We start from the raw sequence: 26,587 nt of genomic DNA, 5'->3' as shown, positions 1-26,587 counted from the left end.
ACTGAAGGTTTGCATGTAAAAACTGCTGATCTGCTAATGCAATATACTAAGAATTGTGTTTTCAAAAGTGCATATTACTGTAAGTTATATTTACAGTACCTGTTCCACACTATACAGTAATTTATTTGATTAAAAATACAGTAAAAACTGTAAGAAATCATTCTAATATTATTATTATTATTAGTGTTGAAAATAGTTGTTCTGCCGAATATGTTCTTGGAAAACCTGTGAAACTATTCACACTTAGGAAAGAACAGCATTTATTATGCTTTATTATTATTTATTAACATTATAAATGTATTTACTTTCACTTTAGATCAATTTAATGTGTAAAAATATTACTTTTCTTACAAAACTTTTGAATGGTAGTGTAAGACTACATTATGTATATACATTATATGAAATCAAATGAATCAATTAAATAACATGGCATTCGACCACGGACGATATTTGGTACAAAGGTTCAATTTGCATAATGTGTTCAACCTGCGCAATTATTCCTCTACAAAGTGCACACAATATACTAATATAACACAAGCTAATTGGTGCTGTCTATTTTGGAATCTTAGTAAATAAGGTCCATCATGTATAGATCTATAATGCCCACAAAACAGACACTTCCCTACCTAGAACACAGACAGCAGCTCAGCTCAGAGCTCTACAGTTCATATATGTGAACAGCAGGAAATAGTGTAATATTTATTGAGGTGAAACCACTGCAGTGTCTATAAAGCAAAAGAGAAAGCCCTCATCTGACACATGAGGGAGGATCAAAGAGTGAGTAAAGCTCTGAGCTCAACAGTTGCCCTGAGCCTTTGTTCATCTTCACATGTGAAGGAACCAGCGCTCAAAAGACAAATAAACACTAAACATGCGGCACTAAACATGTGCACAATGAACTCAAACACATATTAATGATGTGAACAATCTCTTAGACGTGTCAGCCTCTGATTTTAATTTATAATATTATATTATATTATATATACATACTTGAAAAAAATAAAAAAATAAATAAAATATATAAAAAAAATTTACATACAAATTTGTTTTATTCTAGGTGCAAAGCAAGAGTTCTCAGTTTCATTTTGTTTAATTTGATGTACTAAAATAACTAAACGGAGATGAAAATAAAATAGAAGTACTTCAAAATTACAAAAACTGATTAAAAAGTTAGCTAAAATAAAAATAAAAACAGAAAATATAAAATACAAAAAAATAATAATAATACTTATCTTTAGTAATACTTATTACTTAAATACTTATTACAAAATACATAAAATGACTGAATGTAAATGTACATGAAAATTGTGGTTAGTCATGTAATCTAGATTATTCATTTTAGGTAATGTATTCTGACTACTTTTGGATTACTTTTAGATTACAATTGACCTAAATCGTTTATAGATTTAAATGGGATTTTTGTTGGATATATTCATGACCATTAAGCAACATCAGAGAACATGCAACTGTGTTGTTAAATTAAATATTGTAGGTCAGAGGGGTTTGACTGATAAAAAAGTTTGAGAATCCCTGCATCACTTAAAACAAACATTAATGAATGCAAAAACAGCAATAACAAGACCAAAGTCTTCCAGGTTTACTAATCTCACACATTTTTGTTGTCAAATTCAAATGTATGGATTGCAAATGAACTTATATGACATTTACATGCCCATTATATCTTGTCAATTCTGTGCATTCAATAGTAAACATTGAATTTTTAAAGTAAAATTTAAGAGAAAAAAGTAGGGAGTATAACTAAAATTATGAATCATTTACTGCTATTGAGTGAATCATTAGAAATCATGTAATCCATAAAAATAACTGTAATGTGATTATGAGTATTTTAAAATGTAATAAAATCAAATTACTGCCTAGTTTCATAGACAGTGCTTTGTCTAAACCAGGATTAGGGCATAGTTCAATTAAGACATTTAAAGAAGTAGTTCACTTTCAGAACAAAAATTTACAGATAATGTACTAGAGGATGGATTTGGACAGATATTTAGAAAGGATACTCGGGTTTGGGTCAGGCTCGGTCACATCAGCGCGATAAGGCATTGACCATTTAAAATTTAAAACTGCTTAGTAGGTAGCCAATGGGCCTGTTTCACTTGATGCAAAGGTTGCATGTGTCATTAGTATGAGAAAAAAAATGGATTTTAACTGTGTCGGGCTGGGATCGGGCTCGGACATAAATATCTTAATGCCTTTCGGGCTTGGGTCGGGTTCGGTTACTGCTCTGTCGGACGCGGGCCGGGCTCGGACAGAAAAATGCGTCCCTATCCACAGTCTATAATGTACTCACCTACTTGTCATCCAAGATGTTCATGTCTTTCTTTCTTCAGTTGTAAGGAAATTACGTTTTTTGAGGAAAACATTTCAGGATTTCTCTCCATATAATGGACTTCTATGGTGCCCCCAAGTTTGAACTTACAAAATGCAGTTTAAATGCAGCTTCAAAGGGCTCTAAACGATCACAGGCGAGGAAAAAAGTGTCTTATCTAGCAAAACAATGGGTTATTTAAAAATAAAAGACAATTTATATACTTTTTAACCTCAAATGCTCGTCTTGTCTAGCTCGGCAAGACGAGTGTTTGAGATTAAAAAGTATACAAGTTGTGAATGTTTTTAGAAAATAACCGATTGTTTCGCTAGATAAGACCCTTCTTCCTCGGCTGGGATCATTTAAAGCCGTTTGAAGCTGCATTTAAACTGCATTTTGGAAGTTCAAACTTGGGGGCACCATAGAAGTTCATTATATGGAGAGAAATCCTGAAATGTTTTCCTCAAAAAACACCATTTCTTTACGACTGAAGAAAGAAAGTCATGAACATATTGGATGACAAGGGGGTGAGTACATTATCTGTAAATTTTTGTTCTGAAAGTGAATTACTCCTTTAAGTAATATTTATAAACGTGCCTTAGAAAAAAACATTACTGGTGTGTATCTTGAGACAAAACAAAGGCACTGATATATTTTAAGATCAGTCAGTGCAAGTTTCCTTCAGTTGAAACAGCTCAGACTTACATTTTTGTCTAAGACTAAGCCTAAGGCTTGTCTGTGAAACCGGGGGTACAAGCTGATTATGAAATCCAAATTACATGTAACCAGTTACTGCCCAGCACTTCATATGCAGTGCAAAGACAGCATTATACTGATGGACTGTTTTTGATATAATCGGGTGCTGCACATACTGGGACATCAGTTACACACAGACATTTAAAATTCTTTAGAAAATCTCATAATGTAGTCCAGAGGCACATGAACACGTGAGATTCCTGAGAGATTGCATAGACAGGACACGAATATGTGTTTGAGGTCATGCGCTGCAGTATATCAGCCTCTGAAGGCTGTTACCTGTACACTTGTACATAGACTCGTGGTGCTTCCATGGGCCTCCACGAATGTGGCTCGTACACATACGCCATCCTTACAGAACAGGAACAGTACAGCCATAGCTGTGAGACCCAATGATTCTCAACAAGTCACATAGCAAGCGCAAAATTTGTACACATTTGTGGGCAGAAATCAAATTAAATAAACACTGTAGAGAGAGAAACTGTCAATGCAATGCACCAAACACACTACAGTTAGTTTTAAGGTGGAAATGCTGTACCTGCGGGTTTGTGGGCACTGCTGTTCATTGCATGTGCGGTTGCTGAGGGGTCGAGGGAGGGATGCACACAGGTAATCTGAATACGCTTCGTTATCAAAGGTACAAAAGACCAGACGTGACTGGTAACCTAAAATATATGACAGAATAGAAAAATATGTGACCCTGGACCACAAAACCAGTCTTAAGTCGCTGGGGTATATTTGTAGCAATAGCCAAAAATACATTGCATGGGTCAAAATTTTTGATTTTTCTTTTATGCCAAAAATCATTAGGAAATTAATTAAAGTTCATGTTCCATGAAGATTTTTTGTAAAATTCCTACTGTAAACATATCAAAATGTAATTTTTGATTTGTAATATGCATTGTTAAGAACCTAATTTGGACAACTTTAAAGGTGATTTTCTCAGTCTTTTTGATTTTTTTGCATCCTCAGATTTCTGATTTCAAATAGCTGTATCTCGGCCACATATCGTCCTATCCTAACAAACCATACATCAATGGAAAGCTTATTTATTGAGCTTTCATATGATGTATAAATCTCAGTTTTGTCAAATTTAACCTTATGGCTGGTTTTGTGGTCCAGGGTCACATATGTAAAATTACAGAAATATAGACATCATTTTTCAATACAAATATACCAACCATGAATAAAAGCATTACAATTATGTGAAGAAACCCCGAACCATAACAAATGCATGTAAAACATAATATTAGCAGCCTCCTAACACAATAATTATCAACAGGAAGCTAGAGTAAACTTCCAAAGTGGCCTTAAAATCATTCAAATTAGACAAAACTAGAATTAAGATAAGCTTAAACAGCTAAATATCAGGTAACATTTTATTTTTATAGTCCACTTACTAACAGTAAGTAACTTTGCAACTAAATTTGCACAAGCAGTCATTAGAGTATTAGTAGACTGTCTGCTTAATATCTTCTAACACTTTATTTTGATGGGTCCACAACATACTGACTATAAGAAACTTTGCAAGTACATGTCAACTTGTTCTACTAACCCTAAACCAATCCTAACTCTGAGAATTAGTCGATGTTTAGTTGCAAATGAATGAGAATTAGTTGACATGTAGTTGCAAGGTTACTTATAGTTAGCAGAATATCTAAAGTGGACCATCAAAATAAAGTGTAACCGAATATCAAGATGCAATCTGTATTTCTTTTTGTAATTTTATTTGTTTGTTGATCCAGGGTTGGATATATGGATGAATTTTAATAGGTTGATTTCTAGACCTGGAGAAGTCATGGAAATGTTTATAAAGACATTATAAAGACTATAAATATTTTGTTGTGTCACGCTTTAAAATATTTTATTGGGTAGAAATCATTCAGAAACAGCTATTTAAAAATAAAAATAAATAAAGTACAAATTTATTGGTAATAAAAACTTAAAACGCTAATTTCATTATTTGAACTTCTGTACATATGGAATTTAAATTATTTCAGTACGTTGCCATTAGTTTCTGTAAATAAAAAAGTTTGAAAATATGCTGCTTTTTTGTTACAGCAGAAACTTCAGGAATTATGCAATATAATTATTTAAATTATTTAATTGAATTACTTTAATACATTGTCACTCATATCTTTTGTAAATAAAAAACAGGTTTGACAATGAGCTGCTTTGTCATTACAGCAGAAGTACCAGAAATATCTTTGAATATCGTCTTTGACAATGAGTGGAGTATAAAAGGCTGAGAAACACTGTACTAACAGTATATCAGCAGACTTTTCCCTTGTTAAAAACCACAGTGTTTGGTCCTCGTTTTGCTTTAATGACAGCATAAAAAGGCTGTTATGAGCAGTGCAAGTCTGTGCAACTCTAATGAGTATGATTTGTTACCAAAATCATAAAATCTGATGCAATGCCAAACTGTTTACAACTGAGAAATAGAGCAAAGTACTTTTTTTTAAATTTACGTTTCAAATTGTCTCTGAGGTATCAGGACTAAAGGCCTGTTCACACCAAGAGATAAAATTTAATGAAAACTAAGTAGGCGATAAAGTTCTGTTTATTATAAGCGTGCTGCACTTTTGTCATTTGACGCTTTAAATGATGGAGCTCTTTTAAGCAGAAGGGATTCTGATTGACTTTCAATGCTTTTATAGCCCATCATCTAAAATAAAATTGCTCTGAAAGTGATTTCAACAATATCGTTTCTCTGTGTCGTTACTATTCTTATAAAATTACACGGATTATTAAATCTTCATGTGATTTTTGATATAATATAATTGGTGTGAACAGTTATTAAGCATAAGCTGCTTGCCTTTATCTTGGCACCCTGCCTTTTTCTGCTTACCTTCTTACTAGATACTCATAAAAACTGTTATTAAACATCATCATGTGCATCTCAAGAACAGCAGCCCTCCCAAGCCCTGATGATACACTTCCCAACTGCAAGTGCTCCTAATGTTCCTCAGTGAAAACAACATCCCCTCTGCCTGGAGACTCCTGCTGCAGCTGGTCTTTAATCAGAGATTAAATATGCCAGGAATTAAACATCCCCTTCATACTCTTCAAACAGTGCCACTTTTGAGCTTACGTTGCTCAGGATGTGCTGCTTGGCTCTACTGGAGCTGGCTGTATCAACACACACCCTATCTGTCCTGATCAGTGCAGGGTGTTTGTGACACAAACATTCCCCAATGAATGCATTTTTAACACATTTCACAAAAAAGCTCATGTAGAAAGCCTGCTTTCTGGCAGTAATCCAAATTTGAAGTGTAATAAACACTGAAATGTGTATTTTGGATGTTTCCTTTCCACTAGTGTAAAATGCGGAAGCAAAATATCCAGAACTTTTAAAATTGACCTGTGCATTAAAGTACAATGGTTTTGTTTGAAAACTCAGACACTCTTCCTGTGTGCTTTTACTGAACCCAGAAGCTAAGCCTGCCAAATTTCCTAAATGCAAACAGCTTATAGGCGTTTTGACACAGACCTGAGCCGCACTCTTTGCTGCAGGCAGACCAGGAGCCATAGCTCCAGTAATATCCCTCCGTCGAGCGTCCGTTCGGCAGATAATACTCGTACTCCACTCCCTCATTGTCCTCTTGTGTGATGAGCTATGGAGGCACAAAGACACTGATGATAAATTATGTCTCACACTGCAAAAAAAGGCATATCTTACTTAGTATTTTTGTCTTGTTTCTAGTCAAAATATCTAAAAATTCTTAAATTAAGATGCATTTACTAGAAAAGAAAAAAGACGTAAGATATTTAGTTTTGTTATTAAGTGCATTTTGCTTGAAATAAGTCAAACTATCTGCCAGTGGGGTAAGTAAAATACGCTTGTTTTAAGAATATTTTACTTACCCCACTGGCAGATAATTTTACTTGTTTCCAGGGGGGAAAAAAACTAAATTAAGTGCATTTTGCTTAAAACAAGACTAAATATCTCATGTCATTTTTTTGCTTATATCATATTCCCCAAAACCTAATGTTGGTCATATATTCTGAGTGACCTCTCATACTTGTTCTGTTTGGACTGGTGGATCACATAAACATCCTGATCTGTACCATCATTGGATTATGCAATTGTTGTTCAGATTTGCTTGCTTTGTAAATGACACTGAACACTGGTTAAAACAGCTGTAAATATGTTTATTTTTAGCTGTATGAAGAGTCGATGTTGTACAGGTGCCAATTGTTATAAATAATTATTATTATTATTAGGGACTGTTGTGCCTGTTGTGATGTCAATATGGAAAAAGTTATGATGGGGCGACCAAATCCATGTAAATAAACTCTGCTTTTTCTAGACTGATATGTCTAGATGTGAGTTCAATTTCTGTCATTTCTGTAATGATAATTAGCAACAAAAAAAAAACTTTACCAGACTTCCAATTACGGCTGCACAATAACCTTTTTTTTCTTTCTTTTCTAATAAAATGTGACCCTGGACCACAAAACCAGTCATAAGGTTAAATTTTACAAAACTGAGATATATACATCATATGAAAGCTCAATAAATAAGCTTTCTATTGATGTATGGTTTGTTAGGATAGGACAATATTTGGCCGAGATACATCTATTTGAAAATCTGGAATCTAAGGGTGCAAAAAATCAAAATACTGAGAAAATCACCTTTAAAGTTGTCCAAATTAAGTTCTTAACAATGCATATTACTAATCAAAAATTACATTTTGATAGGTTTACGGTAGGAATTTTACAAAAAATCTTCATGGAACATGATCTTTACTTAATTTCCTAATGATTTTTGACATAAAAGAAAAATCAATAATTTTGACCCATGCAATGTATTTTTGGCTATTGCTACAAATATACCCCAGCGACTTAAGACTGGTTTTGTGGTCCAGGGTCACATAATAGTGATTTTTCAATTATTAAAAAAAATTCCAGGTTTGCTGTGCTTGTTTGTAGGGCTCCAAAGGTTGGCCAAAATGGTTTGATTATATATCAGTATTTCTAAAAACTATTTATATAATAATATAAAATTCAATAAAGATATAATAATTACTAAACATGGGAAATAATAGATGTAAAGGAAGGAAACTTTTATTAATACTGATATTTTTGAGTGTGTTTACATTTTTAAGTCATCAAAGTTTTCTTTTTCTTTTTACAGAAAATCACAGCCCTTAAAGGTTATCTTTTGTTTGTTTGTTTTTCTTCTAGTTACAAGAAATTCCACTTCCAACATTGGTTCACAAAAAAACACACAAATCAAATCAGGAAACCTTATTAAAGGGATAGTTCACCCAAAAATTTAATTTGATGCTCTGTATCTGCTTAAGCAGAAAAACATCAAATTTTTGGTGAACTATCACTTTAAGGGACTCTCACCTCTAGCACTAGGGGCTCAGTGGTCGGGCCACGGCCTGTGATGATCTCAGGTGTCTTTTCCCCCTCTGTTCCTCTCTGGTAATACAGCACAGTGCCGGCAATAGGTGTGGCACGAGAGAAATCGATCACCCAGTGTCCATTAAGGTAGTACTCACCACGCAGGTTTTTAATTGCTGTAAGAGGAAAAATGCAATGATAAAAGGCTGATTCTGCTTATGAAAAGTTTAGGATTTTACATACACTCACCAAGGTAATTGCGTGTTGGTACACTTTCCTTGATGCGGATAGAGGTCGCCCCAACAGGGATGATGAACATCTGATTGTAACCTGTAAGTAAGAGGCAGAGCTGCTTTTCAGGCACAGGAATGTACATAAAAAAGTAAATGCGTTTGGATCTTGTGTGAGTTTACCTTTGGGCAAGTTGCGCATTGTGAAATTGGTTTTGACTAGACTGCATGACTGTCCGTTTCCTCCACACTGGAGACAGGGATCCTCTTCCTGGAGTGACTCCAGCATGTTATCACAGCCAAGACGCTGTCAACAGACAAAGAACAGAAACAGCGCTGTTGTTCTCTAGTTCAAGTCCACTGAAAAATCTCCAACAGCCACTTAAAGGCTCTTCTGGTTTTTTAAATAATGAAGAAGTTCACTGTTTTCACTGTCTTCCTACTGTTAAAAAGATACATTTAAAACATTTGTGTATAGGCTGATTATTCTAAATAAGCCTAAACAACAAATGACTAAATGTTAAAATGAATTGTTAAGACTATAAAGCTCTTAGACACTCATAATATTCACAAAATCAAGCCAGACAAGAAAGCACCTGCAAAACTACAGTACATTATTTCCATAATTGACTAGACAGTTGGGTGGATGGGTGATGTTTGGATTAATAGTCAGTCTTAAAGGTTTAGTTTACTCAAAGAGAAAATTCTGTAATCGTTTTCTCACCCTTCATGTTTAAAACATATTTGATGTGTTTTATGTATGTGTATGTGTGCTGATTAAAGTTTTAATGTGACCCTGGACCACGAAACCAGTCAAAAAATTTTTTTAAATTGAGATTATGTATATGTGACCCTGGAGCACAAAACCAGTCTTAAGTCGCTGGGGTATATTTGTAGCAATAGCCAAAAATACATTGTATGGGTCAAAATTATTGATTTTTCTTTTATGCCAAAAATCATTAGGAAATTAAGTAAAGATCATGTTCCATGAAGTTCTTTGTGAAATTTCTACTATAAATATATCAAAATGTAATTTTTGATTAGTAGTATGCATTGTTAAGAACCTAATTTGGACAAATTTAAAGGTGATTTTCTCAGTATTTTGATTTTTTTGCACCCTCAGATTATAGATTTTCAAATAGATGTATCTCGGGCAAATATTGTCCTGTCCTAACAAACCATACATCAATAGAAATCTTATTTAATGAGCTTTCATATGATATATACATCTCAGTTTTGTATAATTTAACCTTATGACTGATTTTGTAGTCCAGGATCACATATATGGTCTATAATATCTGAAATCTGAGAGTGCAAATAAAGTTCTTAGCAATACATATTACTAATCAAAAGTTTTGATATATTTGCGGTAGGAAATTTACTAAATATCTTCATGGAACATGATTGTTGCTTAATATGCAAATGATTTTTGGCATAAAAGAAAAATGTATCATTTAGACCCATACAATGTATTTTCGTGCTACTTAAGACTTTTTTTGTATTGTAGTCCAGGGTCACATATATGAATCAGTGATATTTTAGTATCATTCAGACACTATTGTAGTTTTTATTAATAGTTAAATTAGTTATAAAGTATATATGGATATTCTCATTTTAACTTCATTTAAGTTAAAGTCTTTTTAAAGTAAATTTGTTTTGTGTTTTTGTAATTTTTACTGATTTTATTTAAAATTGGGAATAATGTTAACCTAAACAAAAATGAGAAATGTTGTTTTTGACAATCAATTTGTTTAGTTAATGTTTATTTTATTTCAAGTTAGCTTTAGTTCTAGTTCACTTTAATATCCCTGATATGAAAAAAGCCTAAATCAAACTGTTCATTATATTAAAATTGTATTAACAGCATTATAGCAGGAACAAAGCAGACGATTTAAGGTCTGCCAGTACCTGTTGTGAAATTTGTTCATGTGGGCAGGGGATTTGTTACACAAGCAGTGTTTTGATGGCTTTAGCAGTGGTGCTGTAATGGAGAATGAATTTAGAAACCACTCTTAATTCAGCGCTTCTGTCTCTAAATTCACCTCCTTTAAAAAAGAAAGAAAATCTAAATCTAAAGATACACTACTGGACTTCAGTAATCCATTAGTTGACCAGTCGAGCACCCTGACAAATTAACAAATCTTTCAAAAGCCATATGAGATCCACACAGGTAAGTTGGTTAAAATAAGTATGGTTGACTAAAGAAGGTGTGCTAACCTTACAGAGCCCATCCACACAGATGTCCTTTCCTCCGGGGTGGCAGGGTGTGCCGTCCACCACCGCAGACTTGTGCCGATAGTAGAAGTTCTCTCCTCTGGGAATGCAGTTGAGCTCACAGGGGTTTTCTCCTGTACAGAAGAGCAAAGATACATTATACCTGTACAGATTTAAAAAATGCAACTAGGTTTATTCCATTGTAAATGAATGTCATATGGACTACTTTTATATTTGCATTGGGTGCTTGACAGTCGCTGGTCAATGCATGAGTTCACTGTGCATTGATGAACATTCTGCTAAACTTCTAGATGTACAGTATTTCATTGTACATTTTTAATTTTTAGGTGAATCCACCCTGGCATACAGAATCACTTCCTGTCTGTACATACCACCATGGTATGGCAGCCATTTGTAACGCTTTCCTTGAAAATCAGTGCCATCAAACTGAGAGCACTGCTCCTCTCTGAAATCCCTGGATCCCTCGGGACAGTCCTGATGACTCAGATGGAAAGAGAGTTTGTGGTTAGAAATGAATACTTTTCAGCAAGAATGTATTTAATTGATCAAAGAAGACAGTAAAAACATTTAGAATGTTATACAAGATTTCAGTTTCAAATAAATGCTGTTCATGTAAAAAAAATGTACCACAGTTTCTACAAAAATATGAAGCAGCACAACTGTTTTCAAGTTTATTTGTATAGCTTTTTTCACGATACAAATCTTTGCAAAGCAGCTTTACATAAAATTTAAGTTTCTACAATATATTTAGAAGTAGCTTACTAGTGGTGACTATGTCATAATAATCAGAAATGTTTCTTAAGCAGCAAATCAGCATATTAGAATGATTTCTGAAGGATCATGTGACACTGAAGACTGGAGTAATGATGCTGAAAATTCAGCTACATAATACATTTCATTTTCATATAGATTTACATTCACATAGAAAACTATAGAAGCCCGTTTCCGCCACTGAATAGAAAATGAAAAAAAAAAAAAAAAGGTTATTGGGACTGGCTATCTCACAATTTGGACCTTTTTTCTCAGAATTGCGCGATACAACTCGCAAATTCTGACTTTTTTTTGCTCAGAATTGTAAAATATAAACTCACAATTCTGAGAAATAAAGTCACAATTCCGTAAAATAAACTCGCAATTGCAAGTTGTAAAGTCAGAATTGTGAGATATAAACTCGCAATTCTGCACATATCAGTCTTTTTTTCTCAGAATTGTAAGATATAAACTCACAATTGTGAGAAAAAAAGTCTGAATTGTGAGATACAAAGTTGCAATTATGAAAATTTATTTATTTTTCACAACTGTTTATATCCCACAATTCTAACCTTATATCTACCAATTCTGACTTTAAACCTCGCAATTGTGTTGATATCTCACAGTTCTGAGCAAAAAAGTCAGAAATGTGAGTTTATCTGATGCAATTCTGTGAAAAAAGTAAACTGCGAGAAGTAAACTTTCAATTGCGAGAGAAAAAAAAGTCAGAATTGTGAGATAAAAAGTCGCAATTATCTTTTTTATTTTTTATTCAGTGGCGGAAACAGGCAATTTTAAATTGTAATAATAATATTTCAGAAAATTACATTTTTTTACTGTATTTTTGATCAATAAAATGCAGTGTTAATGAGAAAAAGAGCATTTCTTTCAAAAGCATTTATGACCACAAACTTTGGAACAACAGATATTAGTAGATATTAGCAGATATATTGCGTAGTTATTAATAATGTCAAAACAAAAATACAATTTGCAATGTGCAATAGCAATGATTTTTATTATGGTACTAATTGATATAAACAGATTTAAAAATGTTATGTTTATCAGGCACATGGGTCATTAAACAGGGCTTTTCATGCATACCTGGATATTACATGAGCGATAGGACTTATCTGGACCTACACAGCTGTGACCACCATCAGTCCTGAAAATAGAGAAAGCATGAATTACACTAGTATATTTTCACAAAATACAGTACTGCATGGTTCAGTACAGTTCTGCATGCATGCAAAATACAGTATGCATTGGTGCAGTTGACAATGCTTTTAACAAGATTCTTATTCAACATCTGAAAAATACTGTCACCCACTTCAGTGTTGTTGTTTTACATTACTGTAATTTGACGTGGTAACTGGCACTTGGCAAAAAAGAATATTGTGCACAATGCAAACAAAATGCATTATGCAAATGAAAACAGTGTTCAATTATGCACATGTTCAAGAGTTCATCCGCAGCATTTACATTTAAGACAAAATTCAATATAATTCAATGCAATTCAGATTTATCTGTACAGCACTTTTTACAATACAATACAAAATTATTTTAAATGTCTCTCAACACCCTAAAACAAGGACAAAAAGTGTGAAACACCCAATAATATCAGGTGTCTCGTAATAGAGAAATCTAAAGACGCATACAAATGCACACCCTCACTAAAGAAACACACCCACACAGACACAAAAAGAAGACCGTAACAAGTGTTCTCTGCTTATAGGTGTGTACTGAGACACAGCTAAATCTGCACTACGTCATACGTCAACTCGTCTGGTCCAAAGGGGCTTTGTTCCATTCTCCTGTCCTCATCAGTGTTGGGTGTAACGCGTTACTAAGTAACGCGTTACTGTAATTAAAATACTTTTCCACTGAAAAAGTAGAGTAACTGATTACTGTTCATTTTTAAGTATTTTAATTACAGTTACGTTTAATGTACTTGCGTTACACTGTAAAATAATTAAACTCGCTGAATATCATTATTTAATTTGATTAATTAATCTTCTAAATGTGAAAGTAAACTCTGCCGCTTTAAAATCGTTGAAGTGCAGGTGCACGTGATTTCGCGCAAGTTTGCTGCATACTCCTATGGTATTCTTAAAGGGGATGTTGGACTCGGCTGAAGCGAGTGGCTGTTTTGCGAAATGGAAATATGCCCATTACTTCAGTTTTCTGAAACAAGCAGACAAGAACATTACAGTAATATGTAAGCTATGTCCTGGGGAGAAAAAACTATCGGCCGCTGCGCTGTCAATAGCACGAGTACTCAAGCACCTGACACGGCAGCATAGACGAACACTTCTGTGTGATCCTTCATATTCAACGGATAAAACTGCGGCAACTCCTGCTAAACAGGCAAAACTTGATTTTACTTCGGTAGCGCAGAAAAGTGTCTGAATGAGCAAGGTTACAGTTCACTTTGTGGAAACACATGATATGATTACAAAAATGGTCATTAAAATGTTTTAAATATTAAAATATTGGATAGTATTATAAAAGCTCCTTGAAATTCTAAATAACATTTTAGATTTGTTTAAATAAAGTAAAACATTTATTAAACTCATTGTTTTAAATTAAGTTTCACGTTTACAGGTTGATACATGTCATGTTTAACTTTTCTTAAGTTTCTTAAGAATTATATATATTTTTTGTTATTCTGGAATTGTGTTTCTTACCAAAAGAAGGTTACATCTTTACAAAAAAGTTTATTATTATAGAATGTTTTCATAGAATGTAATATAGATTATTTAAAAAGCTAAAATGCTAAACTATTTAATGTTTGACTCATGTTTTATTTAATTATCTATTATTTAAAGAGTTTAATTTCTATTTTTTGTCCACTCAAGGTTTATAGGGATTTTAAGAAGTATTTAGTTAAATTACTTATTGAGTATTTAAGTTACTTTTTAGACACAGTAATTAGATAAGTATTTTAAATACAACATTGATGAAGTAATTAGTAATTAGTAATTAATTACTTTTTTAAAGTAACTTACCCAACACTGGTCCTCATACATCAATAACATCAATAATTAACAGATACAGCTGTGTGGAGTTTCCAGTATTTCTAAACATTATGTCAGCACAAGACAGACAGTAATACTGAGAGGTAAAAGTCAGGGTGCGGTGGCTGAATCACTCTGCGAGACAAATGCTGCAAGAGTAAACACTCGCACCAAGCTGGAAGAGAGAAGTCTGAAAGTCCCAGAAACATCGCCTTAGGGGGATTGTTTCAGTCTTGAGCGAGAAGTGTATTTAGGAGATTAAATTTCTCACAAGTTACTAAGCATGCTTTAAAAACTGTTTCTGGGAAATTCTGACACACATGCATGTTTATATTTTTGAGTGCATTGTGCATGCATAATTACTGAGGCTATTTCATTCAAACAAATCAGATTACAACTGGTAGGAATACTGTACTTTTTTTTTTGTATTAGACCAAGAAAGTATTATCGAACTTAATTTGGACTAGGTGAATAATTTAAAGAGGAGTGGTACATTTATAGACAATCTGCCTCATCTTCATTCGCGCCGTTCACTGAGTTAAATGCAAGACGAAACATGCAGACCAGATTCCAACACCCAGATTTATGGCCAAAGCTCTCCATGTCTTGGTGAAGACTTTCTCCAGCCAAGACTCTATCACTCAAACACACAATTATACAATGTACCACGTTGCTCTTAAAGTGCATACTTGACCTTGACCTTGCAAACTTCACTAAACCAGTGTGTGTGACAAAGGAAACACTGTATATTATTTTTGTAAGATGAACAGATGATACATTCTTAAAAAATAACGGTCGCAAAAGTTTTATTTTTATCACAGCAATGCCATAAAAGAACCATTCTTGGTTCCTCAAAGAACCTTTCAGGGAGCAGTTCTTAAAAGAAACCATTTTTATTAGTGTCAAGTAAATTTTACATTTCTAAAGAATCTTTTTTTACCATAAAGAACCTTTAGTGCAATCGAAGGTTTCCATGGATGTTAACAGTTATGAATGGAACCATAAACTCTTCAAAATAATTGTGAAATTGTATAAAAAAAAAAAAACTAAAGATAATTAAAGTTGCTTAACAAGCAAATCTATTTAAATCTATCCTCAATTTTTAGATTTAAGGCGAGACACTGCAGGTGAAAAAAAACAACAACTAATAGCCATGACCTTATTTACCCAGTTGATTGTTTACATTGATAATTGTAAAAAAAAAAAAATGTATTTCAAGTTTTCTAAAATGTTATGTTTAAATATGCAAATGAGGCATTATTTAATGAAATATGCACTAATTTACATACATTTCTAGAACAAAAAAAAACTGGATGAAGTCAATTTCAAAATTCTTTTACTTTTTTGGATCAGAGTCAAATGTTTTTACAGAGGGAATCTCATTTTGTCACGCCATACTTAAAGCTATATATTTTTTTTTACCATTTTTTTTGGGAAATAAATGTTTTATAAAATCAAGCAAATCATATATGAACAAATCCCTCTGTAAAAACCTTCAGGATGTAGTCAGGAATAAAAATGTAAATGTGGTGTGTTTGTGTAAGTGCTACTGATGTGGAGATTTACGGCTCGGTGTAGGAGAAAAAACTCATTTTGAGAAAACCAAAGCCTTTAAAAATATATATTGTAATTGAAATCTATTGACACAAATAGATAAAGTGCCAAAAAAGAAACACTTAACAGTGTCTTTTGGATGTTTTCTGAAAAACCAATGAAAAACCAAAAAGCTCAAAATTTCAAACTTGACAGGTGAATGAAAAAACAGTGTTTTTGTCTTCAGTGTCTCCCCTTAATTCACATTCTTTCAAATTGTATCTGCACTGGGTTTTTTTTCAATGTTTTTTCAACCTTTATTTTTAAGAGTGTAAATAATATCTTAAGAATAGCGATAGAGAAGCCAGGCATGTTTCTCATGAGGCTTCTCTAAAGCCAAAACACATAAACAAGGGTTATGACTTGTACTCTCAATCATAGGCTCTTCCCTACACTAAATAATGACACAGCTGCCTTGACCTGCCTTGACTAGGTTCGCGTCTCAATTTACAGTCTTTTCAACTGGATTTTCTCCTTTCAGCTACAGAAGAATAACTCACTCTCCTGTGCTCTCAAAGCACTATTCACCATCTCATTTTCAGCTCTGATGAACCCCTCGAACTAACTCAAGTTAACAGTTAAACTCATCAAAGGCCATTGGATGACATTAGAATAACAGGAAATGAAAGAGTCTCCCAATGCATGAGGCTATGAAAGTGATGACAGTCTGCTACTTACCGCTTGGTTACACATCGTCTCATCCTCATGGTAACCCCACCACCGCAGCTGCGACTGCATTCGCCATACGGGCCCCACTCATCCCAGTAATCACTGGTGGGTTGCTATAAACATAGTTAGCAAGTTAGAAAATCATCTGTTTCTATCACATAACATATAAAGTTGGTTAAACTTGTTAGATTACATATGAAGTTTGTGAAACATAACAAACATTTCTTTGCCACATTATGATGTGCATCAGAGCGTAATCAATTATCTGAAAAGAAAATGTAGGGCGGGGCTTGGTTCTGTGTACAGGTTGTCGATTGGATCTTGAAATGTGGGCGTGGCACTCAAAAGTGGAGGTGAGCTCGCAGGGGCAGAGTTTAACAAAATGATCAGAAAAATCCTGCTAAATGATTGGAGAAGTCCTGCATACATAACCAGAACGAAATCTGTTATTTTCATTGGAGGGTCTAGTTATGACATTCTGCTTAAATATTACATGGTCAATTTTTTTTAATGAACATGTCAGGATTTGAGTCTGTATTGGTTTAGTCATGCCCATATTTGTATTTCCCCCTCGTCATCCTGTTATCTCGTTTGTAGCCACGCCCCATTTGTAGTGTTTAAAGAGTCTGTGTCTGCTCACAAAATGGCCTCCGTTCCTGAATTCCCGGCCAGGATGGCCATCAAGCCTGAATCCCTGGCCAAGATGGCCTCCATTCCTGAGTTCCTGGCCAAGATGGCCACCAAGCCTGATTGCTCGGCCAAGATGGCCTCCGTTCCTGAGTTCCTGGCCAAGATGGCCGTCAAGCCTGAATCCCTGGCCAAGATGGCCTCCATTCCTGAGTTCCTGGCCAAGATGGCCGTCAAGCCTGAATCCCTGGCCAAGATGGCCTCCGTTCCTGAGTTCCTGGCCAAGATGGCCACCAAGACTGATTGCTCGGCCAAGATGGCCGCCAAGCCTGAGTCCTCGGCCAAGATGGCCGCCAAGCCTGAGTCCTCGACCAAGATGGCCGCCAAGCCTGAGTCCTCGACCAAGATGGTCCGCCAAGCCTGAGTCCCCTGCCAAGATGGCCGCCAAGCCTGAACCCCCGGACAAGATGGCGGTCTCTCCCAAGCCCCCGGACAAGATGGCCGCCGCATCCGGACTACCCCCCTCCTGGACTGTTTACCTGGCCACGGCTTCCTGAACCCCCTGACCCGCCGTGGCCTTATGGACTGTTTACCTGGTCATGGCTTCCTGAACCCCCAGATCCGCCATGGCCTCATGGACTGTTTGCTTGGCCATGGCCTCCTGAACCCCCTGATCCGTCATGGCCTCCTGGATTGTTTACCCGGCCACGGCTTCCTGAACCCCCTGACCCGCCGTGGCCTTATGGACTGTTTACCTGGTCATGGCTTCCTGAACCCCCTGATCCGCCATGGCTTCTTGGACTGTTTACCTGGTCATGGCTTCCTGAACCCCCAGATCCGCCATGGCCTCATGGACTGTTTGCTTGGCCATGGCTTCCTGAACCCCCTGATCCGCCATGGCCTCATGGACTGTTTGCTTGGCCATGGCCTCCTGAACCCCTTGATCCGCCATGGCCTCTTGGACTGTTTACCTGGCCATGGCTTCCTGAACCCCCTGACCCGCCGTGGCCTTATGGACTGTTTACCTGGTCATGGCTTCCTGAACCCCCTGATCCGCCATGGCCTCATGGACTGTTTGCTTGGCCATGGCCTCCTGAACCCCTTGATCCGCCATGGCCTCTTGGATTGTTTACCTGGCCATGGCTTCCTGAACCCCCTGACCCGCCGTGGCCTTATGGACTGTTTACCTGGTCATGGCTTCCTGAACCCCCAGATCCGCCATGGCCTCATGGACTGTTTGCTTGGCCATGGCCTCCTGAACCCCCTGATCCGCCATGGCCTCTTGGACTGTTTACTTGGCCATGGCTTCCTGAACCCCCTGATCCTTCATGGCCTCTTGAACCGTTTACCTGGCCATGGCTTCCTGAGCCCCCAGATCCGTCATGGCCTCCTGGATTGTTTACCCGGCCACGGCTTCCTGAACCCCCTGACCCGCCGTGGCCTTATGGACTGTTTACCTGGCTATGGCTTCCTGAACCCCCTGATCCGCCATGGCCTCCTGAGCTCCCTGATCCGGCCTGGAGACCGCCCCTGTATCCTGTGTCTCATGTGTGCCTGCCTCCAGGGCGCCCACCCTCCCTCCCCTATGGATGTTATTAGGAGCGAGACGCGCCTTCGGGGGGGGGGGATAATGTCAGGATTTGAGTCTGTATTGGTTTAGTCATGCCCATATTTGTATTTCCCCCTCGTCATCCTGTTATCTTGTTTGTAGCCACGCCCCGTTTGTAGTGTTTAAAGAGTCTGTGTCTGCTCACTCCCTTTGTCCGTCGATGTATTGTTACTTCTGTCAGTTTCGCACCATGTTCTTTGTTTTTCGTTTACTTTTCAATAAACATCAGTGTTTATTTAACTCCGATTCCTGCCTCCAGAGAATCATTCTGCACTGGTTTGGTTCCGATCGGGTGAAAAACCAAGGACTTCCAGATTTCCAAAGATTTCCAAAAAATCCAAAATACCCGAAAATATTAGGCATAAAATATAAGGCATGCGTTTTGAGCCAAGGATTCCAACAACATAAGACACTTGAGCCTGCGACTGACGGTTTATGCGTTATGAGCATTTACATACTTTTGATCACTGTAGCGCCCCCGTCAGGGCAATTGGGGCGAGCCTTGGTGACATTATCAGCTATGGGAGTACCACCATCCCTCCAAGTTTCAAGTCTCTATGACTTACGTTTTGGTCTGCACAATCAGTTTTAAGATTGCTGCTCCTTGGCTATTCTAACAATTGCAATAGGGTTTCAGTGCTACTCGTTTGAACCCTTTAATATTTGAATATATCCAAACACTTAATCTGAAAGTCACTGTATTGCATTTTCTGAATGCAACACTAATACAATGACATTCAGACAGTTATACAGTTGGCATGAAATAAAAATTCAAATGTATCCAAATATTTGGGGGCCACTATATAAGCAGATGTCATGTATTATAACATTATAACATTACGTATGTTCTGAATAAACTGTATTTTCACTCTTTTTATACAGTATTACATTTCTGTATTACATTTCTGAGTATATGCAGACTGTACTCCAGACTGAAAAGTGGCCAGCATTTACATATAAATATTAAAGTAGATAAGCTTTGTGCCTTTCGCAAGAAGTGCTAGGATGTTTTGCTTAACAGTTACATGTCTCTGCTTCAGATTTCCTAGCTGTAATCGACCTTACATGATGATGTAAGTGTAATTTATTGACTGGAAGAGTCATCTGTTACAGTGAACTGCAATACATCACTCACCATGAAAGCAGAGGCCAGTAACATCTGTAGACAAACCACAACCGACAGCATCCTGATGGCTCAGAGTCGATCCTGACTGGATACATCACACAGCACAGATGCTTAAACCATAACACCTGTGCCACACAATATCTGTCCAAATGAAACTTGAAAAATATACCTGTTTTTTGCCAATTCAACGCTCACACACCCAATGTCCTGCAACAGACAAAGGTGGGTGTTATTTTCTGTTAATTTGGAAAAGCCCTGAAGCTGTGCATGCTCAAACAGACAAGACACATCAGCTCAGCTCAAAACACGAATTATGAAAAAAACATTAGATTACCGACGTAGGAATGCATTCCATACAGACCCCATAAAGCGCTATTTGAGATTTAACATTCGCAATCATTACCATGCAAATCAAAACTTTTTTTTAGATTTGCGTTTGGTACCCTAGAATGACCAAGCTATCAAACAAGCATTAAGGCAAAGATTGCTGAGGTAAAAAAAAAAAAGTAAACAAAAACAATGCATCATACACTAAACAAAACAATAGCAATTTTTCAAGTCATTCTGAACACAATAAATTCGCACTGAAACATATGTGCTCTAAAACCAACCCAAACATGTCTGATATCCTCTGACTACATTAATTCATAGTCTGAAGCTAAAAATAAAAGTGTGCTCTCATGCATTGCACAACTTTCTGAACTTATATTTCCCCAAAATCTATAGACTGGCACTGATGTTTGGCAATTAGCAATGACTCATCCAGACTGTAAATTGGAACAAAATCTGAGCAAAAGTCTTCCCGAATGCCTCTAATATTGCAATTCAAATTCAGTTTTTAAAGTGAAATAAAATTGAAGTAGCAAACAGGATGCAGTTTTGAATGGATGCATTAATTGTTTTGACTAAATTAAAATGATATATGCTCTAAAACCAACCCAAACATGCTTAACATATCCTTTGACTAGATTAATTCATAGTCCGACGCTAAAAATAAAATCTGTGTTCATCATGCATTGCACAAATTCCTGTGAAATTGGTCAACTTATATTTCCCCAAAATCTCTAGTCTGGCACTGACGTTTGGCAATTAGCATTGACTCATCCAGACTGTAAATGAAAAAATAAAAAATCTAAGCAAAAGTCTTTCAAATGCCTCTAATATTGCAATTAAAATTCTGTTTTTAAAGTGAAATAAAATTGAAGTAGCAAACAGGATGCAGTTTTGAATGGATGCATTAATTGTTTTGACTAAATTAAAATGATCACATCAAATCATCTCGTAGTAGACAGGAGCACTTGCATAACTATGATGCAAAATTGCCAGAATTTTAGAGGCTAAGATTTTGTGCAATTGCTATCAATTGGTGAACATCTCAACAAGTGCAAAGACTGTTGGTTTTGTCCTATTACAAGAGAAACGACCCTAAAATGTTTCTCGGGCAATCCATGTCCAAGATCATAATATCAACTCAACTTTAGATTAGTTAGCAGAAATACACTAATCAGTTCAGAAAAAAATGTGTTCTGTATATCAAAATGAATGATTGTTTTGGACTAATACAACTCCTATAATTTCTTATACTCATCATCCTGTGTTTACTTCAAATCCACATGCATGAATCGAAAGCAGCCAGTTGTTAATTTCTGAATCTGCCCGATGTTGCAGTGATCTGAGAGCACTGAGGTTTGTTTGCAGTGTCAGTGCTGTATGTGTGGCACTATTGTTTGAAGCAAATTACCGTAACTGTGATTTGGGGCAGCCAACGGTGAAAGCTCTTCAACTCAGTGATGCCAATATAAACTAGACTTCTGGATAGTCAAGCAACCCTCTCAGAAATCATGTTCAAACAGCCTGAAACAAGCTATGAAAGTTCTATAATATAGTAAATGACTGCTTTGCTGCCAGTCTGAGCATGCTGTCACCTGCCAACGCTGCTGCAAGTTGTGCTTTTCTGAACAGCAGAAGAAGCCTATAGGTGTATAGATTTCACTCAGATGTGGAATACAATTCACACCTTTCATAAAACGTTAGAGATATTGAATGTGATGTACATTTCACTTGTTTATGTAATCTCTCCCATTAAAACATACTGTACAGTCATCAGAAGTGTCATACAGCCAAAATATATTAAAAAACAGAAAAGTTTTAAAGTGCCCCTATTATGCCTTTTCAAATATGATATTTCATGTAGTGTGTCATGTAGCTGTATGTGAACATAAACTATCTGCAAAGTTGTGACGCGGACAGTGCACTATAAATGAAGTTTTTGTCTAACAAAAAAAAGAGTCGGCTCACATTCGCCTAAACGAGTCGTCAGCAATTCGAATCTTTTTTCTGTAACGGCCACACGTCACGAGCTACACATTTGCGTAATGTCCGCCCACGTTCAATTTCGTGAACAACTTGCCCGCCCACAAACAGTAGGCCTACCATTTTCACGTGGATTAACGTTACATCATGTCAAGAAGACGCCCTGCGCTGTGAGAGTGAATTTGTTTTATATGCCCTTCCGAAAGATGAAACTACCAAGAATGAGTGGTTAACATTAATTTTTTTCAACACCTCAGCAGTCCAATGCCAATCTTGTGTTGTGTTCGCGTCATTTTACTGATGACTGTTTTTCCAATCTTGGGGAGTAACGTTACAACGCGAGATTCACCAAACGCTTGGTTTTAAAAAATGGATCAGTGCCCAGTTTATTTGGACCGGCTTGCTCCTCTGAACTTCTGCCTGTAAGTATGATTAATAATTGATGATTGTATTTTCTAGCGATCGTTCAAAATACGTCTTTGTGTATGTTATGGTGTGTAACAACCCCGCACATGTCTTGGTAAGCGGCTAACTTGCGTTTCTGTAGTTCTGTTGTTCAGCTGTGAGTGCAATGTAGTCTAAAAATTGTGATTGATGCAGCTTGACTGTCTGTCTGCCTTATTAGTTTAAGTAATGATAATGATAAACGATGGCTTAACGCAGTGTTATGGGTTGTACGTTACAGTGTTGAAGTTCACAACGTAGAGGTGTGCCCGGTTCGCTTACAAAAGCAAATTGCAAGCACTTTCCACTGTTATAATATGACACCCACTGAGAAACGTCCTGCTCCAGTCGTGCTTGCAAAACAGTTTCTTGTCGATGTGCCACTTCAACCGTTTCATCGTCAGACTCCGGCTCGAATTGATAGGGTAAAATCGAGGCTATCTTTTCTATGCATTAACAGGTCTCCACAGCTGTCATTCAGTTATGCCAATGGGCGTTTCGTTTTGCGCTGAAGCGGTAGACCAATCCAAAAGGACTGCACCATCTGACCAATCACAGCGGTGAGGGCTCACTGAAAGGAGGGGTTTAGAGAGACTGATTCTTCGAACTGCTTCACACGAGTCGTTTACGAATCATTTAGAAACGGGGTAAAATTAAATCTAATTTTTGAGAAAACTAAAGTGTTTTTTGAACTTGCATACATGTAAACCTGTTTTAAGAGACTATTACAACAATATTAACTACCTTTAACATGGCATAATAGGGGCACTTTAACAAGAAAACTTGATGATAGAGCTTGACTGCATCTCAAACTAAACAGCATGCTAATAATTAAATATTTTAAATATTAAGTTTACACCACATGACTATTGAAGGGAAATTGCAAAAGGTCATTAAAATAATGTAAAGTGACAAGAAATGTTTATAAAGGACATTTAAAACTTCTTTCGATTAATCTGAACTTGCTTTGTTTCAAGTAATGTCATCAATTACTCTTGTACTGTTTACTTTCAGTTCAGTGTTTCTTAAGTTTGTTTTACTTTTTTTCTGTAAAAAAACGACATCCAACAGCACTCATTCAGATGATAAACTGATTTTTAACCAATAATCCAGAGTTAAATATTAAATCTCCAACAGACATCAATGCAACTATTTCTCAACACAGAGTTTGATGAACTGCTCGTGTTTTAGCGAGAACCTCAACTGTAGACCTCAAGAAAACACACTGTATGAGAAATATACAGTAACTCGTAAACATATAACTCACTTTGACTTGTTCCAGCTGTCGAAAGTTCGCAGAGTTGATGTTTGCATCCCACGCTGATTAATCTGCTCTCTGAACTCTCTCTTTTCTCTCTCTTTCTCTCTCTCTCTCTGAGGCGCGTGAAGGAAGACTGGTGTTAAATGTCCACACTGCGTCACACACACACACACACACACACACACACACACACACACACACACACACACACACACACACACTGTAGCGCTGAGAAGAGGAGCGTTCAGTTGTAACATTTTAATAGTGAGGAAAAGTTCCCTAACAAAAATAGTAACCATAGTTTCCGCCAATTAACATATTTACAAATGCCATACTTAGTTATTTTACTGTAGTACATTTGTGATAATGTTTTGTCACGAATGACATCAAATAAATAAATAAAGAATAATAGAAAAACAGAGAAGAAAAACGGGTAAAATTTGGCAGTTTTGGAAATAAGGTTTTTACAGAGATTTTAAATAAATGTAAGGTTTTTAATAGGCTACTTGGTTCAAATTGGTAATACTTTAAAAAAGGTGTCAAAAGAGACTTATTTGTGGTGCTCCTAATAATTAATAAAACAGCTGTAAACCTTTTACAAAATGCAAATGCATCTCTGTATAAATTATATTTCTGTTTTGTTTGTTGTTTTTACTCAACAACTCAAGATTTTGGTGCACATACCTGAACATGATGAATAATGGGATAGCTACACAGCCTCAAAAATAAATAAATCAATAAATAAAACGCTCTGAAGCAGTATTACTTAAGCAGGCTTGACTTAAGTTGCTCATTTATACAGACATTATTCCAGCTGCTATTGTAATGCTGTTTGTTCTCAATGACTCTTTCCGCAGTCTCTGTAACTCCACATTTACATTTACATTTATTCATTTAGCAGACACTTTTTTCCAAAGCGACTTACAAATTGGGAATACAACAAGAGATTCATCCTAAGGAGGCAGATCAACATAGGAAGTGCTCAAAAATACCATATATTAGGCGTTGTTAGATGAGTACAGGCTAGAAAGGGAAGATCAAGAAAGAGAGGAGAACAAATGTTTTTTTTTTTTTTTTTTTATATATATTATTGAGTCAAATAGTGTCGAAAAAGATGGGTTTTCAGCAGTCGCTTGAAAGCTGTTAAGGAGTCTGCATTCCGGAGAGGGGTGGGAAGATCATTCCACCAGGCAGGAAATAGGTGGCGCAAGTGATTGAAGTCATTGAATTATTCACTTAAGGAATTCATTCAAAAACAGTGTTTCTTTTGTGTTTCTGCAAGAACATAGCAGACTTAAAGGACTATATGTGAAATCAAAAATGGAAACAGTTTACTACCACATTATTATTCTTGTGGTGCACAATTAATCCCTACAAGTTAATCAACTTGTCTCAATCAATCAATATTAACTAATGACGTTTTGATGTTGTATAAAAGCAATATCACAGCTGCAATCATGCTGTTGGTCTGAATATCAGTCCAGCTTCTAGATTCTAGATCAGTGGGAATAACTGACTGAGAGTTGGTAATGCTGCTCCAAAGTGAAGCATTACACCCTCATGTGTGCATACATTCTTAACAATGCAACTACATGGAATCAATTATTTTTCTTGTTCCATGGTACAGTATTTTCACTGGTTTTATGGGGCCAACAAAAATACCCTGCAGTAATAAACAGTTTAATTCATGGATTATGCAAGTCTTATTCCATCATATATATTCAAATATATTTATTAACTAGGTTACTAAGGTAAGAAGTTAACTAGGTAAGAAGTAAGAGTCACATTCATGATTCATTATCTATTCTTTTTTTATGGTCTAATATGTATATGGAGCTGTTTAGGATTTATTTAAACACAAATGGAGGTGATCTAATGAATAATGGTAAATATTCTGTGTAGTCAAGAGTTCAACAAGACAAGCATTGGTCTGCTGAGGTAAAATAAGTAGCTGCACCCTCTAGCTTCAGGAGCTGGTATTGACAGGATTTATTCACTCTCTACAGATCAAATTCATCAGTGTTGTATTTGATGGTAGTCACACTCTCGTTGACTCTAGGACAAACCACTGAGGCAGAAAAGCAGTGTAAAATCATCCATGCAGCAAGCGTTACCATCAGGATGAGGTTCTCTTGTCTCATTAGTCCCAAATAATTAATACTGAAAGAGTAAAAATAGTAATTACTGGGCCTGTTTTATCAGGGTTTAGATGGACTAACAGCATACCTCTTTTTTCCCCCGAGGTGGCTTTGCATATTGTGACAGAGCCCAAAACTGCA

At 36.1% G+C, this 26,587-nt stretch overlaps 1 protein-coding gene across 2 annotated transcripts in view; it reads right to left on the bottom strand.

Annotated features, from left to right (window-relative positions):
- Positions 1–24,422, bottom strand: part of paplna (papilin a, proteoglycan-like sulfated glycoprotein) — a 42,107-nt gene extending 17,685 nt beyond the window's left edge. Inside the window, exons 1-13 of one of the 2 annotated variants that reach the window (XM_073826647.1) lie at positions 24,315–24,422; positions 20,460–20,497; positions 20,300–20,375; positions 16,938–17,041; positions 12,754–12,814; positions 11,274–11,376; positions 10,885–11,015; positions 8,851–8,974; positions 8,687–8,767; positions 8,441–8,613; positions 6,576–6,699; positions 3,621–3,747; positions 3,362–3,433 (exon numbers count right to left, since the gene is read on the bottom strand). In XM_073826647.1, the coding sequence (XP_073682748.1) occupies positions 3,362–3,433; positions 3,621–3,747; positions 6,576–6,699; positions 8,441–8,613; positions 8,687–8,767; positions 8,851–8,974; positions 10,885–11,015; positions 11,274–11,376; positions 12,754–12,814; positions 16,938–17,041; positions 20,300–20,350 (1,151 nt within the window). In that variant the 5' untranslated portion in view covers positions 20,351–20,375; positions 20,460–20,497; positions 24,315–24,422. The remainder of the gene's footprint in view (positions 1–3,361; positions 3,434–3,620; positions 3,748–6,575; positions 6,700–8,440; positions 8,614–8,686; positions 8,768–8,850; positions 8,975–10,884; positions 11,016–11,273; positions 11,377–12,753; positions 12,815–16,937; positions 17,042–20,299; positions 20,376–20,459; positions 20,498–24,314) is intronic. The other variant, XM_073826648.1, reaches the window with a different exon arrangement.
- Positions 24,423–26,587: the final 2,165 nt, after the last annotated feature.

The sequence above is a fragment of the Garra rufa genome, chromosome 21 (assembly GCF_049309525.1).
Source record: "Garra rufa chromosome 21, GarRuf1.0, whole genome shotgun sequence".
NCBI classification, from domain to species: domain Eukaryota; kingdom Metazoa; phylum Chordata; class Actinopteri; order Cypriniformes; family Cyprinidae; genus Garra; species Garra rufa.
The sequence above is the reverse complement of the archived record's forward strand: the minus strand, read 5'-3'. Positions and strand labels throughout refer to the sequence as shown.